Raw genomic sequence first — 18932 nt, 5'->3', positions numbered from 1 at the left:
ATTGCTGCCATGCAATGGCAAGTGAGCAGGATGGTGTCCCTTAGCATTTCTAATAGGAGGCAGGTGAAAACCTGATAATTCATTCACATTTTAGGTTGTGTTGAAAAGTATGCTAAGTAAGGGATTGGCACCCCAGGGCAGGCATTAAAAGTATTTTCACTTGATTTTCTGCACTCAAATTCTATGCAGGGCAAAAAAAAAGTAGATGGAGTGTTTTGTTATATTTTTAATTTATAAGCTACTCTTTCTAAGCTGTCTACAGAAAGTAAATAAACCCCAATTCTATTAGCAGTAGACTTAGAATTGACATTCAGATGACTGTTATTTGACTTGAAAAAAATGCAATTTTCAGCAAATCCAAGACAGCTGAGAAACAGAAACAAAACTGTATCAAGCTGTTTTTATTTGTGCTTCTTACTAAAGACTCCCACAAACCCTGTAGCAACTGGGCATGTGTGTCCAGTAAGCGCCTGGGCCTACAGAGGTGATGGAAAGATTAAATCCAGAGTGACCTGCCTCAGGCAGTGCTAAAATAGCATTGCACAAAGTTAGAACCACACTCTCCTCCTGATAAATTTGCTATAAATATGGAAGAATACAAGTACAGCATATGTGAGGACTTCTTGTTCTGGAAATCAAATGCAATGAACAGTTTTCCATTTTGCTCGTCTGAAGCTCTTGTCCATCTACTCAAAATGAACTCTTCTTTTTTACCCTATCAAATCAACCTATTATCAGACATTTATTTATTAGGAATCATGGAATAGAAGAGAGAGTGCTTTACAGCCTATTATAGCCTGTTACATAATCACAGAAACACAGAAGAGGGAAGCAGGGAAGGATCACAAAAAGCCCTCTGGTTCATGCCTCTGCCAAGCCAGGTTCAATTAATTATTATATCTAAGTCTTTTCTGGGAGACACTTTTCTGACCTGTCCTTAACAACATTCAGTGGTGCTGGGCTTCCACAACCATCTCTGTGAGCTTTTACAGCCTCACCATTAGAAAATTCTCTCTGCTGTGAATCCCATTAAATCTGCTGTTTCATAATGGAGATAACTCCTTCTATCTGTAGAAGGTTTTTATGCATTTGAAGATGTTTCCCCTGCCTTTCCTAAGTCAAATGAGCAAATTTTACACAATCTTAGTTCTTGCTACCTGCTAGCATTGTTTTCACCATTCTCTTCTATTCAGCCCTTCTTCTCTTAACCCAAAAATAAATATGACATTCCAGATTCCAGAGGTCTTATCAATGGTGAACACAATAAAACAATTGCTTTGCTCTGATTAGCTTCCATTGACCAGTTAAAACCAACCCATAACTGGACAAAAGGCTCATTCATTCTCTGTGTTATAAATCTCACTACTTGCTTGCCTTTTCAAAGACAGCAAACTGTTGCTGACATCTGTTGAGCTTGTGGTCATAAGATTCAGATCCTTTTCTCAAGGACTGTTACCTAACTAGCTGCCACCTAAGATCCTTTATTTGTGAATTGTTTATTCCTGTCTATGCGTAGAGCCTGGCACTTTCAATTTTATTTAGACCATTTATCCAGGACCTCAGGAGCTCTTTGAATTCTAATGCTGCCCTCCAGCACGCTTCTTGTCCTTCCTAGCTTCATGTCATCTACAAATGTAATAAGCATATTGCCTCTTCCATCATTCAGGTCATTAACAATGAACTGAGCTGAACTCTAGACAGGATTTTGGGTTGTACAAACTCACTTGGGCTATCACTACCCTCCCCATAAAGGGCCTGATCATTTCTCTCACCATCATCTAGACCAGATTTTTCTAGTCAGTTTTGGAGAACACTGTAAGGGATGGTCAGAAGCCTTAGCAAAGTTAAATATGACATCTAGTTATTTCCTCCTGTCTACAAGTGTTTTCAGAACCTTTCAGAAGAAAATAAGGGTGGCTTGATGTGATTTGCTCTTGGCAAATTGTGTTGACTGCTGATCATCTCCTTATCTTGTGGTCATATGGTTTAATCCTTTGTTCCAGCACTTTTCCAAGAATGGAAGTTGAACTGACTAGCTCCAATCCCACCCCCCATTCAGGGTCTCTTGAACACTGCTTAAAGTTCTGAGATTTCTTCAACCAATCTTTTGAGTATCTGAGAATAGAGTTAATTAGGCCCACGTGACTTGAAAACCAGCCTAAGTAATGCAGCTTGTTTCTTGCACTTCTAGGCTGAGATCTTATGCCTTTAGAGTTATGCTGTGTCACATTGTGGTTTTTGATTAGAAAACAGTGCAAAAAGGCATTCAGCACTTTCCCTTTCGTGACTATCTGTTGTGAGACTCCCCTGATCACTGAGTACTGATAAAGCACACTGAAAACAGTGTCATATATATATTTTCAATCAGGTTTTTATATTATTTGATTCTCTGTAAAGCTCTGTATTTTCCAATAAAGAGCTTTGCAGGGAACCAAATCAGATAGGACTGATCAGTACAGGTCCAAGTGCACACCTGTGCAAACACATGCAAGGATACCATCCTGTCCCATCATGAGAGCATTTCCAGCAGACCTGCTACCACAATCTGCCTTTGTGTACATTAGCAACTGGAGCTTTGTTGAGTGAGGGGTACAAGGAAGCAGATGGGTACCTGGTGCTTCTGTTGTGGGATAAGGGCTCTTTTCTTCATTTTCATTGGGCTGATAATCATCCACGTTGATCTGACAGAAATGGAAGGAGAAGCATCAAAGCCTTTATCAGACAAGGCAGACAGTTTTCATTCCCTGAGAAACCCAAGCTGCTCATGCCATCACTGCACAGAGAGTGCTGGCTGCCAGCAGACCTTACCTTGGTAGCAGGTGGGGACTCTCCATCAGCAGTGATCGATTTCAGCTCAATTTTCTCCTCCTTTGTCTCTTCCTCCACAGCAGTTTTCTCCATCTCCTGTTTCTTTTCTGGACTAGCAGTCCTAGCAATTTTACAAGATAAAAACCAAAGCGTTACAAAACTGCTTCCCTTTCAGGAACTTCATGTAGTTCAGCACACACCATGAGAACAATCAGCTGGCTGGGATCTCCATTCTGAGTTCAGCTTCCATACCAAGGCTCCACCTTGTCCTCCTCTGCAGGCAAAGGCAGAGGCTCTGATCTATTTTTATATGGTGTCCCTTATTCTGTAGTTTTCCCAATGGCATGTGTTTGTGTGTGTGTTTGTGAAAATGCATATTTTGGGTCTGTCACCTTAGATCCCTTTGCTTACCCAATGACAAAGGCATGGACCATTTTCAACCCATATCTTGTGAGCTTCCAACTGGATTGTCTACAAAAGTTTTGCCCCTCACTGCACCCCTAGAGAGAGGGAAATCTGCTGAGCTGCATGCAGGATGAAGCAGAAAGAGCTGCACAGGAGATGCTCTCCAAGCAGCCTGGAAGACAGTGAATAGGAATAACCAGGAAGGAGAGGTTTCCCTGCTGTTGGCAGCTGGGAATGACAGAGAAGCTCCTCATCCAGCTTGTGCCCCTTAAGTGTCTGCGGAAACACTAAAAGAACTGGCAGGAGAAGAACAGCATGTGGCATCAAAAGAAAAAGAAGCTGCTAAATCTCATCGTGGGAATGACAGAAAATATGCCTCGTGGCCCAAAGCAATCAGAAGATAGTAGGGAGATTCAAATGGGATTGACACCATTTCACACTCTTTCTCTGCTGATGCTCTGAAAGCTCATCAGTGACCCAGACTTCCTTTCCTCTGCTCACACCACTGTAACTGGGGGGAACACCTAGCTCACATTTTCTTTCAGTTGGAGTCCCTTTGCATAAAAATTGATATATACATAATTTCAAATATAATTACATTAATCACATATATAATTTATACACACATGTATGTATAGGTGTCATATTCATATCTATCCATGCTGTGTGTAATTCCAGGAATGTGTGCAGATAGGTGTATGCAAATGGATTTACCTAGCTAACTTTTTCCTTTCTTTTTCCTCTTCCTCCTCTTTCTGTGCAGATGTTAAACTCTCAGCATCAGCAAGGTTGTCCACAGCAATGGCCAAAAATACATTCAGCAGGATATCTGTTTGTGTGCTACTTAAAGAAAACAGGCTTTGAAAACTGCAGAAAAAGATTATACCAAAGCTTTCTTAATTGAAAATTTTTAGCAACCTGTCATCAGATCTCTTGGATTTTCCAAACTTCCATTTCACACAACTGCATACCCATCATGCACAAACCTACACCTTCCTTCCACACAGATAACACACTTTGTGGGTTTTCAAAATTTCACAACAGAATGGCTGATGTAAAACAGCAGATTTACAGATTTACATTTTAGTTTCCAGTTTCCCAAGAGTGTCTCCCTTTGTGCAGGGGATCCTACTGAACATAAGAGGAGTATGGAATGCTTTGCATCTTTTGACAGTTTAGGTTGCACCTAAACTGGATTTTGTGGACAGCAAGCTTAGGACTCTGGTGAGCATTTCTGAGGTTAATTTAGTCTGGACAGTGAAGGGCTGAGCTGACAACTCTGCCATCTCCTAGCAGAGAGTCTATGCATGGCCACTCATGCCCATGTAGCTGCAGGGCAAAGAATCACAACTGTTTTCTTGTCTTACCAGCCAGCGTTCAGATCTCATGTTACAAATCTGACCAGAAGGTTGTTTTATACATTTCTTGAGTGTAGGTCTTATTATACCATGATAACTTTTAAGTGAGCCCTGGTTCAAGGATTAGTCTGGAAACACAGACATCCCCCCCTCCCTGGGCTCCAAGGTCTAAAGGCTCCAAAGTCAGCCAGCATTGTAGAGTTGGCTCACATTTTCACAAGGGGATCCAAGTTGTAGCTTTTCTTTTAAGCTGTCAGCCAGATTGCCTACCTTGACCTTCAGATAAGTGGAATTGCACCACCTCACTTTGAAGTGAGGGCATGCAGGTCAACCAAAATGTCACATAACAGGGTTTGAAAGACGTGAATTATGGGCAAAGGCCAGAAGAGCTGGGCTGACTCTATAAGGTGGCTTTATGGAGGCATCAGTATAAAAGGAAATGTCACCTCTGACACAGGAGGGCCATTTATTAGGGAAGCAGAAACTAAACATGGACAAATTTGGAGCAAACTGAGATAGGGAACAGAATGGCAGCTCTATGTTATATGCAAATTCCTGTGAGGAGACACTCACAGCACAATCCTGCAATGTGCCTTGTGCCTCCTGGGGTGAGTACAGTGCCCTCACTTCACCTTAAAGCCAGACAGAACTGAAGTTATTCAAGACCAGCACAGGCTGGAAGATAACAGAGCACAACATTTTCTGTTTGAAGAACACACAGATTGCAGGGACTGAAATGGAACACAGGTCCTGTTAGTTTATACATGAATTAATACATGATCTCCCATAAATCAATTATGTCAAACATATGTTACTCCTACTACAGCATTTGTATATAGCATATTGCAGATTATACATATTTTTATTCCACATAAGGTTTGGATGGAAGCACATGGAATATATTACCAAAAAGCCATTAAAGTAAAAAAAAAATGCAGTAAGTACAGTAGGAACAACCAGAGATTAGTTTGTGGAGAAGGCAGGGAAGAAAAACCTATGAGAGAATTAAGGGCAATGAAAAATGAAAACACTAAACATGCAAAGATACTAAATAAAAGCTAGCCTGTGGAACTGGCATTTAGCTGGCTCTTACAACTGTTTATATGCCTTAGCACCCGCTAAAACAAAATGAACTTTTTAAACTTTTGGCAGTATAAAATTCAGCTAAAATTCAGATCTATGGAAAAGGCAAAAACGTGAGGTGTGAAATTCACTATTTTCTGACATAAAGTAAAGAGTGGTTTTTATTCATCCCCTCCTGCAGAAAAGAGTAGCATCAAAGGATACAGTTTCCACAGATGAAGAGGATGATGAAGTAAATACAGACCAACATTCCTGGAAAAGAGGGGCCGCCATAAGCCATGATCCCATCATACATCACCGAATTCCAGTCCTCCCCAGTCAGGATCTAAATGACACATTCCCACCAATAAGGGATACAGTGTTAGACCACACAGAGAATTTGAAAACCCCATTAACACAAAGATACCCACTGTCCTAGAGAACACCCCCTCCCCCAGCACGGAGCTGATGGAGACTCTGGCAGTGTCCATCTAGAACATTAAAAAGAACCAGAAGAAAACAAAAAACAAACCACAGAACAAAGAGAATGCAAAGAAGGCCTGTGCTCAAAGTGTGCAAATACCCCAAACAGTGTCTTCTTGAAGATGATGGCTGAAGGCAATGGCTCTCCTAAACAAATCCATTCAATTTCCCTGTGGTTCCAAGCATTTCCCTCACATGCCTGCTATTTCAGACAGGCTGCACAGCCCTACCCTCAGCACAGCTCTCCAGGCCATTTCCCTTCTCCTCACATCTCAGTGAAATCATGGTCCTGATGCTCTAGGTGGGTCACTCCAAAGGTGCAGAGGGGATTACTGCTGTGAGCAGGTATTTGTTCCCCAGAGCAGGCAGGACAGCAGCAGGGCTGGGCTTTGGCATCAGGTGCTGCCCTGAGACACGGCAATGGCTGTTCTCTTGAACTGCCCTGCAAAGACCCCTTTGTGTGTGGCCTTACAACACTCAGGGGTTTTATCTTTGATTCCCACTTTGGGAAGGAATACCCCGTGCTGGCAGCACAACCAGGCACCCTGCTCCTGGAGCTGTCAGGGTCCAGCCCCACCATGGGGACTGTCAGGCTGCAGGACCTGTCTTGCCCCATGAAAACACAAAGTGTTGGCCCCACAGGGACCACTCGTGCTCTTACCTGAAACACGGTCAGGAGGGACTGAGGGAAGTTGTCAAATGTACTCCTCCTGGTCTGCATCTCATCAAAGTTAAACTTGCCCCCAAAGAGCTGCATCCCCAGGAGCGAGAAGATGATGATGAAGAGGAAGAGAAGCAGCAACAGGGAGGCAATGGAGCGGACTGAATTCAGGAGCGAAGCCACAAGATTACTCAGGGAATTCCAATATCTGGGAGAGAAAATAGAAGCAGTTAAAATCCTTCAGTTTGAGACAGGTGCTCATGGACTGCACAGGATATTGGTTCAGGCTGCCTTCTGTGTAAAGCAGGCATTTCCAAACACCCTGTTAAGCAGTGAATCATTGATGTGCCTCCCTGCGATAACGAGACCTACTGCAGCTAATGAGTAATTTTACTACCACACGTGTACACACACAATTCCCTCCACCCCCCACTCCACACACACACCCAGAAGATTATTACAGCACTCTCCATCTCAGGCTCTGCACATCTCATATCAATATGCAGTGATTAGTTCTTGCTGCTTCAGTGAGTTACATTCTAACCAACCTCATTACAACACTCACAGATGTGGCAGCCAGAATACCTCACTCCAGAGAATGGCCTGTAATAACTAGCAAGAGCAGATGGGGAAACTGTTTGGATGCAAATACAAACTTGCCCAAAATTTGGAGTGTGTGAGTGTGTGCTTGGGCTCACTCACAGAGAGGTTGCTGAGTTCTCTGGGACTGGGAGGAATGAGAAAGATATCAATGCTCCTTTTACAAGGACCCTAAAGCAAACTCCAGATCTACATTCATTTGGAAGAGCACAACGTCACTTGGTTTTTTGGTTTTCAAACCTACTCCTTCAAACAGGCTGCAGGACATTTTCAAATGGCTTCATTCAAGAGACAGGATGGCTAAGACCTTTTCTCCCAGTGTATTCAGGCTTGTGCCCAGTCCAGACTCATGTACGATGCAGGGAGAGCATCTTCTTGCCCTTGTGGTTCCACTTTAGGGTTCAGAGAGATGCCAGCAGCATCTTTGCTGCAGCATGCAAGTCTGCATTCTTTGTCAGCCTGCAGAGTAGTCACAAGCTGGAAAGAGGCTTTAGAAAAAAATTCTAAAGAATTCACCACATCACCCATGAAGCAACTTCCACTTTGGTATTTCATCTGCTCAATCACCCCTAAACTACTGCTTGGCTGGTCATGAGCTCTTCTCTTTTGTGCTTTGAGGCTGGCAGAGCTTTTAGACTGGGCTGAAGATCAGCTGCCATCCTCCAGTCACCTCATTTTGATGCACATTATTGGCAAAGCCTCAACAGCTTTCACAGGTCAGCAATGTTTGCCTGGCCTCTTCCTTCTGCCTGGCCTGCCACCATGCTTTGAGAGTCCACCAAGGCCCTCTAGTCCCTTCTCCCAAGGCCCACAACTTTGAACATTTCTTCACTCAGAGGACTCTGTTTCTAACCATACTTGCCCTGAAAACAAAAGTTCCAGGTAAAAAGGATGGCAGACTGGTGCTCTGGCTCTTCTGTGGAAGCCTTATCCTTCAACTCATCATTTTTTCCTGAAGGTAGCATGCATCCTCATTAGAGACAAGGGTTCTTAAAATCCTAGTAAAATTAATATTTTTTAAAATATTGATCTAAAAAGAATACTTTTCTTGTCCTGGGGAGGGCAGGACTGCCTGAGCAGCCCAATCACTTCAGGAAGATTAGCAATCTGATCTGCAGAGGGACATCACCGTGTCCTCTCAAGTTCAGCAGCAGGTTCATCTCCAAGGACTGAGCTTCAAAGAGAGCTGTGATGTTTTCCCTCCAGCCCAGCTTCAGCACTTCAGAGAAAACTAGGATGCTTTAAAGTTTAACTGCAATTAAAGAGATGAGCAATGAAAAACTACAGAGCAAAGGTAAGGGCATGGAAGCTGTGGGCTCAGTGCCACCAAATATCCACACGGAATGTGCAATGTAACAGCTCCCTGTGCTTGCAGTTATGCTCACAGCTCACATACTTTCACACTTTGGAAAGAAGGGAAAGTGACACAGGAGAAGGAAAAAAATCATTCTGATGAAAGTCAAATGAATTCAGCATTCTTAAAGCAGAGGTTGATGGGCTCCAGAATATCTCCAAGTTCCCCAATGTCAGCCAGGACAAACATTTTCTAGGTCTTTCTAGCAGTGCCCTTAAGAAGCAGTAAAGTTGTTACAAATCTGAAGAGTGACTCAGTTTAAGCTTAAAGGCCTTGCTATCTTAGCTCACAACCCTGCAGACTTCTATCAGCTCTGCATTTCTTACAAATGGCTCAATACCTGGCATTCAGATTCTTACATAAGTATCAAGCTTCAAGCAATTAACTGAGATGGCCTGGTGGTAAGATTTGTGCTGTTTTATCTGTGTACTAGTGCTAGCTAGAAATACAGTACCACTAGAAAAGTAAATAAACCAATCAGGGAAAAAAAAAAAAAAAAAACAAAAAAGGAAAAAGGAGAGGATAAGAGATGCTTGACTGACTAGGATGTGAAAATAACAATAGTCTTATCTCAGGGTCCTAGAAGGGATCTGAGGTTAGCATCTATCCCATCTTGGTTGCAGAACTACCATGAACTCCTTCAAAGTAAGATCTGAGATCACTCAGTGAAACACAAGGGTTTCATGTCAGCAATGGCTGAAGCCCAGACAAAGAAGGGTCTCACTATTTCATCCCCTCTGGTTACCACCTTACCACAAAGGAAAAATCAGCACTGGATGCTGGATGGAATGGGAGGGTTTGGACCAGGCAGCTTTTAGAGGAAAGTATGAGAGAAAGCAGTGCTGCTACCTCAGATTTATGGGGAAATGGATGTGCCCCCACTGCAGATCCTGGGCCCTGAGGGTGCCATGAACAAGGATCTGCAAACCCCCAGGTGAGCAGGACCTGACTGTGATCCCTGTTCAAAGTGGAGGAAGGATGCAGAGAAGTCAAGTGGTTTGTTCAACACCTCACACATCAATCAATTGCAGAACTGGGTTAGACCCTCACTTGTTCTGCTCTCTTCCCTGCCCTCTCTCTCCATTGCCTTCCCCTATAGCTTTAGGAGCCCATCTCTGGCAATCACAGGTGCAGGGTTTAAAGCAGCAGCAACAGCTGGCAGACCCATTATTGGGAAGCTTCCCACCCTGTTCATCCCATATAAAACCACTTTGACAGTGATTTTTGACAGAAAGTACAAAACATGGGGCACCCCGTGTTTCCTCCCTACAATGAACAGTGACTTACCTGGTGGCAGGATTAGGTATAAAACATCAAATTTCTGTATGCTGTCACAAATTATATGATTTATTTTTTAAATACAAAGGGCCATAATACATATAAAGCAGTAAAGGATTATTTATAATGAGAAAGTAATCTGTCTTCTCATAGCGAAGTGAGATGTTCTGCACAGCACTTTAAAAATTAGAGAGAATAAAACAGATTACATTGTCTGCTTGTCTAGTGTATTTATAATTTTGGAAGCAATGTTTGGTATTTAAATTCTAAATGATGTTTCTAAAATGCTGCATTGTTCATCTGATGGTATCTTTATTTGTTTCTATTCTATTATGGAGCTATATTTGTGTTTCTTGTAGAATTGCATCACCTTGATGGCCCAGAATTTGTTTGTGCATGATGTTTACCATGGAAAATCTATGTAAATATATAAATAATAGTCTGCCTTCTGATATATTCTCACCAGAGTAATTTTCCTGCTTTGTACCTTTTTAATACCCTAGATTATTACTATTTCCACCTCCACTGTATGTCCCCATATGCTCATGAATGTATGTTTGATATAAAACAAATAATTCTATAATTATTGTTGGATATAAAACAATAATAATTCTATTAAATTGTTTGATATAAACCAAATAATTCTATAATTCCTCCTGCCCCTCCCAGCTTTCCAGTGTTGTATCTTTCTGAATTCTCATTGCACTCAGGTGGGGTATTCCACCAGTGCTGATAATGTCATTAATAAATCCTCATTGTAGTTAGAGCTGAGTGAACAATAGAAAAATGTGTAATTTACTAGAGAAGGTAAAAGTTTGGCTTTAATGCCAGAGTATTCTGTCCTGCAGTAAGGCATGAGTGATCCTAAAATACTGCTTTGGAGGCTCGTGTTAGGGCCTTCCACATGAGGGTGAACTTCACCCACAGAGTGAAGAGTTATGAAGAAAATTATGAATAATTACAAAATATATAAATTTGAAGCTACTGCAGCCTACTTGTCAATCTTTTAGGAACAGGAAAGAAAGAAATAAAAATCTGATTAATACATTATGCATCATGAGTTCTTCCTTAGCTCTGTGCTTTACACACAGACCCATGCACAAATTGCAGGAGACATATTCCAGGTAACACTTTTTCCAGGCAAAATTGTATTTTAATTGTGCTGCAGAGTGAAGGCAAATGTAACCAGCCCTACTGCTGATTGGTTCCATCATCACATTTCTGCCAGAAGCTTTAGGAATATATGAGTACTCCACCAGCTCAGGCTTTCTAAAGTTTTAATCATATTCTCTCAGTGTTTGCCTTTCTATTAGAGAATTCTCTTAGCTAGCTTATATATTTTGTGTAGGAGTGGAGACATGTCTTGAAAAAACAATGACCTCTCCAGGATGCTATGTTGGAGCTCATATTTTATAGCTATTGGTACGTTGCCCTGGGTGTATCTGATTACCCAGTGCCTGAAACAGCTACTGCTTTCCTCAGAAACCAGGCCTGGGACTTGGTAATGGATTGATCCAGGAAAAACAATCTCCAGACCAGAGATCCCCACTATTTCTGACAGAGCAAAGATGCCTTTCTTGCTGGAAACTCTTGTTTCCCCTCTCTGGGAGGGAATGTTCCCCTCTGGAAGGTTTTCCCCTCTTCTATGATCACACATCCAAACACTTTTTCCCCCCATTTTGGAACAGTTGTAGGCTTGCTTTGGCCTCTCTCTCTGAGACTGTGAACCAATTTTCTGTCTCTGCCATCTGACCCTGAGATCCATCCATCTGCCAGAGATCTGAGCCTCAGAAGCTTTAAGGACAAATCTTCTATGATGCACAAGTCCAAGTCTGTTGGTTTTTTTTTCTGCCTCTCAGCTCAGCCATCTTGATGATCTTCCAGTTTTGGGCTTGTTTTTCTCATGTGCTGTGTTTTCTATCTCAAATTTGTCAGAAATTTCCTCTGGTGGGGTGGGGGGGAGTGTTACAGGAATTGCAGGGACATTTTCATGGCTGAGCAGGCAGAAAAAAGAGCTCTTTCACCACTTCAGTCGAGCTTTCTGTAAGGTGTTGGCTTGTGCTCACATGGGAAAAGGCAGACCTTGTGCTGCTTGGGGCAAGAGCTTTGATGGATTTGTTGCAAGAGCTCTGGGTAAGTTTGGAGCTGATCTCTCCTACAAACTCCCCTCAAGGTGAAAAAGCCCTGCCAAACCAAGCTGGTGTTTTGGAGGTACCTGGCTCAGCAAGCAGTGACTGTTTAATAGATACCACTGTGCCTTTATGCAGAGGGAGAGGGGGGAAAATGAAAAGGGAAAAGGGGAGATATTGGAAGCTGGAAAAAGTCTGGTTTCTTCATAAAGCTGCTGCTTTGTGATGGACTCCTTGCAAGGGGAATAGCTGGCAACATCCTTTGCCTGTAGCTGCTGGTATTGACACAGTCTCTCACTCAGGTCACTGTTGAGTCTGCTGGAGCTGGCATGGGCTCCTCAGTCAAATGCTGTTTTGGCTGGAAGCCTTTCAGGCTCCTCTCTGTCATCAAAAAGCGTCAGAGGAGGTCACAAGGCTATCAGCTGTTTTGGTTTTCTTAGTTTTTTGCAGATGATTGCAAGAGCCTGAGCTAAGTTCACATTATTCCAGATTTCAGTTTAACACTTTACATGGTATCAGGTGTCTCCAGCTGCCTGTGCCAGATTCCTCACCACTCATGTTGGAGAAAATGTCCAGTCTGTACAGCCCTCCCCACCCTGTTACAGACTTCAGAAGATGAGGACTGTTAATCTAGCACTCTCACTACCTAATTAGTGGTAGAAAAAATGGAAGTAAACAGGGATGTGAGTGACTTGCACCCATACATATTTTGCATTGAGCAGCAGCCCTCCTCCAGCCCCGAAGAAGCAATAAAGTACCTTGTGATTTTAAATATTCTGAGGAGTCTCACACATCTCAAGACCGAAATGCCCAGGGGTGACATGATCTTTGTCTCCACCAGGATGGTTTCCAGGATGCCTCCACACACAATGAAACAGTCAAAGCGGTTGAAGAGGGACACAAAGTAGGCCTGGAGCCCAAGGCTGTACATCTTCAGCAGCATCTCTGCCGTGAAAAGAGCTAGCAGCACCTTATTGGCAGTGTCTGGTGGAAAGCAAAAAGAAACAGATTAAGGAAACTTAGTCAAAAGATCAACACAACTAATCATTGGCCCTTTCTTCTAAGAAAGCAATTTAAGGATCAGCCTTAAAAGTTAACTTTGTATAGCTTGGGTCAAAGAATGGGCACAAAGAAAAGCGTGGGCATCTCATTCACAGAAATGTTTTAGCAAGAGGGTTGCAGCAATTCTCACGTACTGCACATACAGCTGCAATGTATTACACAACCTCCAATGGCAGGGACACGCCTTCCCTGCACAACCTGCCTTCACACCCGTCATCTGCAGAGGAGAGTGGGAATAGAAGAGCTGCTGTGCTACCTACTGTTGCTTAATTAAGCCTTTTCAGCTGCTCTCACCTCCAGAGAGAATTCAGTTGTTCTGCAGACAGAAGAACTTTACAAATCACTCTTCATCACCTCCCTAATAATTAGAATTTATCATAAATGCCATTTCAGGGGAAACCTTGGACAATGTGGGGTTCCCAGTAGCTATCCATAAATTGGGAATCCAGTTGCTGCAAATATAAATTTAGCAGGAGCTCCTGATTTCACTTACACCTCATGGAGCACTGCTTTGGCTGGAAAGGAGGTTTTTATATTTTTTTGATAACTTCTCCCAGCACAGGCAGATAAGTTAATTGTATTTTTTAGGATCATGCACGGACACAGGACTGCTTGGAGCTGTGCACGCTCCCTTCACACTGTGGGGTTTAATGATCAGCTCTTCTCTCAGCTCCCTTTCTTGACACCCTCCGTAATCAACAGAACCAGCAGCTCCTGTTCACCTTGGACCTCCGTGAGCCAGTCTGGCTGGTTGTAGTGCTCAGAGGCAATGGTGAGGGTGTTGAGAAACACGAGGAAGATCACCAGCCAATAGAAAACGTTGGACTTGACAGCAGCACGGCACTTCCTTCTGCAGAATCGATTCCATCGGCGCCAGTAGCGACTTGAAAAATTGAAAGAGGGAAAGTTCTTTTCAGAAAGGGATCTTTAGGCTATTGCAGCTCTCTGTTAAGGGAGACTCTAGTCTTGATTTATTGTTCAAGAATGGTAGGGAGTAACTCAAGTTCACCCTGAGAAACACTCTCTCATCTGAGTCGACACTTGTGAACATCCCTCCTATCGCTATAGGAATAAAGTTTGTCCTAAACCAATTTGCAAGAGCTTCAAGCAATACTTTTATCTGAGTAAGACATCCACTGCAGAAAGCTCAAGAGATTTTTTTTAGTTCAGTTGCCACAAAAATAAATATTCTCCTTGTACTTGATTCTTGTGGCCTGCAACAGCACCTTGCCCAGCCTCAGGACAGTCAATAGAAAGATACTCTATCACATGGAGCTGAAGGATTAAGTCTTTGGAAAGGCGAGGTCAAATAAAATCCAAATAACATTTTCAGTATTCAGCAACATTCAAGAGTAAGCCCTATATAAGGGCTAGTTCTGAAAAAAACCCCAAAACTTAGGGGCCTTCAGCATCTCACCTTCATGCCTGGAGCTAAGGGTACCATTTGCTAATCAAGAGAGTTTTTAAAGTTTGCCTTCCATGAACACATCCCCTTGTGTCACTGATTTCTCAGGGTAATTACTAACCACAGAAGATATTTAAAGCTAATTACACACCTCCTACTCTTCAGAATTTAACTTGCATAGCAACCAGTTTCCAGGCAACACTTGCCACTGTATAATAAATCTAATAGTTTTATATAGATACTACATACATATGTGTGTGTGTCTGAAGTGACACACACATGCACCATGTTACAGGAGGAAGAACTTTTCTTGGCTACTCTTGCCCTGTGTATAATTTTCAGTGGCAAACTAGTGCCATGCTTGAGATCAGGGGTCTCATCTATAGGAACTAAAGCCAGATCATGTAAACACAATGTGAACAAGGATTTTGCAACAACCTTTTAACAGGTGGTCAAATCTCAGGCGTTTCACCTGTGCAATTTACAAAGGCACCCAGTCTATCACAAATACATTGCATGATTTGCAGTGGATTTGGGACAAGAAATAATACTCCCAACTTCCAAAGTGGGCACCACACTTAGACATTAATGTTGTCATTAAACTATTTGCAATCTCACATGCTTTTGTGTGTACTTGTGCACAAATGTGCATGCACGTGACAATGTATGGTGTTTTCTGTGCTTTTCTTTCTCTCTTTACATGGGGATGTCACATATGTGTGTCCCAAATTGACATTACTCATTGCTCCTTAGGTAAGCAGAAGGACTCAGTTACACACTTGCTCCAGTTATTCTGAAAATTCATGGAGTATTTTATAAACCTGACTTTGATTTCAAGGTTATGGAGGCAGCTGAGATCCTGCCAAAAGGATAGAAATGGACCTTAACAACCAAGCTCCATGAGTTCAGTCAGCCTTTCCAGTGAAACCCCAGAAATAGCCATCTTAGGACTGCTTCACTTTTCCAAAAGCTCTGAGTCAACAGAACACCAAACACCACCAGACAAGCTCCCCATGTCCCAGGCTGAATTTCACAAGTAAGATGCCAACTTCATCAGCTGAAGTCTTTACAATCAAGCAAAGCAGAGAAGTTCAACAAAGAGAGCCTTGAGCCAACAGGGTCGATGTTGATGGATGTAGTGTAATGATGTGGTTGAACTGGGTTTTTATTTCTGATTTTGTATTTTATGGTTTGAGATACAAAGGTAGCATAGATAGATACTTCAAAAGTCAGTAGTCCCTGTGCCTTATTTCAATGTGAAACTAAGAAAAAATTTATTACTAAAATCTGACATATTTAGCAGGATCTCCTAGAATCACCACTGCATCCCAGCAATGCTGGTGTAAACCACTTCAGAAAAGAGCAAAAACGGTGGAAAGGAGGAAAAGCAAAAGTCAATTTTACTTACCTAAATTTTGATTTTGAGATTCGATGCCTGAAAGACAAGAATTTTCATTAGAGTCTCTGAAGCTGTCCCACACCTCCCAGGCTTTTGTGAAAACAGCAATACAAAGAAACAAAGTTAAGCTCAATGCATTTTTTTAACCCATGCTGTTTCCCCTTCCATCTGTTGTAAGTCAGTGTAGGCACTGGGCATGGCTAGAATTCCCCAATAACCAAATCTTGTGTTTTGGTGGGACACATGAAGCAGATGTCATGGTGGGATCCTACCACCTATAGATATCAGTGAACTCTACAACTGCTACCAAATTTATTTCTGAAATATGACAATTTTTTATTTTTGTCACTATTTCTTTTTCTTATATTAAAATATGTATGACTTTATACAGACAGACTTGTTGCTTTCACACATCACCTGTCACTTCAGGATGTATATACACATTATGAAACAATAATGTAAAAATAATGCCTTTTTTCAATAATTGAAGGAAACACAGTGCATGGCAAATATTTTCAAACTTAGATACTAACACTTATTTGTCTTTGTTATTTATGTAAATCAGTTTGCATCCAAAGGGGTCTGTACAATAATAGATTCTGTTGCTAGCAATGAAATTTTGAGAATTAAGCATTCCAGAAAATTTGGCCATATTCCCACTGTGTATGCGTTTAAATATCTAATTCCATGCATTTGGATTTATTCACCTATATAATCTCATTAATCCTTTATGAGAAGTCACAGGCAAAGCTAGAAATAGGCCCCAGTTCTTAAACCACTGCCTTGCTCTGCTTGACACATCCTGTAAGGCCTTTGAACACTGGCTGTCCTTGGGTGAATCCATAATGGTGCACAGAGGAAAATAAATGTATGTGGATACAGTGCTGTGAGCCAGAGGTGACTTGGGGAGCAGCAGAAATAAAACTTTGGGGAATGACTATGGAAAAAGAATTTCTGCTGGGTTGAAGCACTCCTTAAGGTTCCCTCTATGAGAGGAAAGTGGGTCATTGTTGACAGCAGTCAGCAGAGGTCTTACTGCACTGCCCTAAAATTGGATTCACTGTTAGTAGAGAGGGGAAGATGTAATTCTCCAAGCATCCAACACTTCTTACTGTAGCAGCCTTAACAATGGTCCTGTCCCTGCTTGAGGACATCAGTTACTGACAAGTAATCAGTGATAGGTCAGGTTCCTTATCTGGAAGAGGTTTTAGTCAGGGGAACTTTTCACTACCAGATGGGCTGAGCCAAAAAAGAGAAAACGGCCTTTGCAGCAAATACCCAAATACATAATTCCTGCTGTGTCACAGGCAGCTTGTCTAGGCCACACACTGGGCAGCAGGGAGGGTACAGACACGTGCAAGACTCTTGGGGAAGAAGAAATAATGCACTGGCAGAGCAGAATGCTAAATTATGCTGCAGAGACAAAGCAAGCTCTAACAAGGATGCCAAGTGAAGCACCTACAAAACACATCCTTAATGTTAAAGCTATTCCTGCTTCTCCCTGAGAATCCTGGCTTGGTGATCACTACCTACAGACTGTAATGGAGCAGATTTACAGGCAACAGGAAAGAGGGCTCGAAGAGGGGAAGTGAAAAGATGTAAAAATCACAACGAAGCAGAAAGCTGAGCACTGGAAAGGAGGTGGTGAGGATTTTGATAGGAATAGTTTGGCAGGGACAGAGGGGGAGAGAGAGCAAGAGAGAAAAAGAGAGAGAGAAGGAAGGGGATGGACAGGGAGCGTGAAATCCTCTGGTGACCTCTCTGGTTAATGGCTCCTCAGTGAGGGAGCACTGGAATCTTTTATTTATTTAAGCAAAAGAGATGCAGCAGGTGTAGTACTCATCATGCATGTGATAATTATATCTTTGGAGCATTATGAGCAGCAGCCAAGTGCATTCAGTGCTCCCACAGGTTACCTACAGCCTTCATCCCCCTCCCTCCACCTTGCCTTACTGCTGTGGCAGAAGGCTTTATCACATGTGGGTGTGCTATATATATGGAAGAGGACAAGGAAGGAGGATTAGATTTATATTTAGAGGTAGAATCAGAGAGTGAAATGGAATTTTGGAAATAAACTGTATAATAAATGCTTCTGAAAACATTATGCATGAATCTGAAACACGTTTTTCAAATTACTCAGGATTAAATTTTTTTTTAAGAACTTGGGTTACCAATGTCACATAAAAAAATGCTTTTATGGCATCACTAGGGGCTGTCAAATAGTCTGGAAATTGTGCCACAGTGTCTGTGGTGTTCCAAGCTGGCACTTAATGGGTTCAGAGTGGACCAGATTCTCTGCTGAGCTTAAACATGGATCTCTTGCAGCTCGGGTGCCTGGGAGGTTTGTGTCGTTTGTGGGAGAAAGAGGGTGACTCCAATCGTGTCCAACTCTGGAATGCCTTGAGAAACTCTTGTTTAAAATGATGGTATAGGAGCCTAATGAAAACCATTTCAGATCACTACTGAGTGCTTTTATCACAGGAACCATGTAACTCAGCTTTTCTTTTAGAAAAACAAACACAAAAATCAGATCTCTGTTTGACTAGCTATCTTTGAAATTCTCTAGAGCTCCTCCAACCTTACATTGTTATGTACAACACACAGACAAGATGGTGAAATTTAAAGGTTTTTATCAACATAAACTCTGGATAATCAGCATAACTCAAATGCAATGAGATATCCCACGTTCTGAGAGATAAAGCCTTCATTTCCCTTCTCTGGACACCAGAGAAGGCATTTGTGAAGGACGTGACAGTTTTGTGTAACAGGGACTGAGGGCTCTGTGGAATTGTACACCCAACAGACAATTCTAGCATTCATACAACATTCCAATTCTGGAAAAATCTTGTAGGTCACCAAGCATGACACAAAGGCCACATTACAGTTGTTTTCTGGGTGTGGACATTATCAAACAGGACCATTATCTAA

General features: G+C 42.2%; 1 protein-coding gene across 17 annotated transcripts in view; it reads right to left on the bottom strand.

Annotated features, from left to right (window-relative positions):
- Nucleotides 1-18932, bottom strand: part of CACNA1C (calcium voltage-gated channel subunit alpha1 C) — a 450865-nt gene that overhangs the window by 91280 nt on the left and 340653 nt on the right. For all 17 annotated transcript variants that reach the window (XM_084206870.1, XM_084206877.1, XM_084206868.1 and 14 more), the window contains 8 exons: nucleotides 16014-16040; nucleotides 13923-14083; nucleotides 12897-13122; nucleotides 6778-6985; nucleotides 5859-5979; nucleotides 3928-4042; nucleotides 2809-2929; nucleotides 2612-2681 (listed from right to left, as the gene is read on the bottom strand). In XM_084206870.1, coding sequence (XP_084062996.1) covers nucleotides 2612-2681; nucleotides 2809-2929; nucleotides 3928-4042; nucleotides 5859-5979; nucleotides 6778-6985; nucleotides 12897-13122; nucleotides 13923-14083; nucleotides 16014-16040 — 1049 coding nt within the window. The remainder of the gene's footprint in view (nucleotides 1-2611; nucleotides 2682-2808; nucleotides 2930-3927; nucleotides 4043-5858; nucleotides 5980-6777; nucleotides 6986-12896; nucleotides 13123-13922; nucleotides 14084-16013; nucleotides 16041-18932) is intronic.

This window comes from Fringilla coelebs, assembly GCF_963513975.1.
Source record: "Fringilla coelebs genome assembly, chromosome: 5".
NCBI classification, from domain to species: Eukaryota; Metazoa; Chordata; class Aves; order Passeriformes; family Fringillidae; genus Fringilla; species Fringilla coelebs.
The sequence above is the reverse complement of the archived record's forward strand: the minus strand, read 5'-3'. Positions and strand labels throughout refer to the sequence as shown.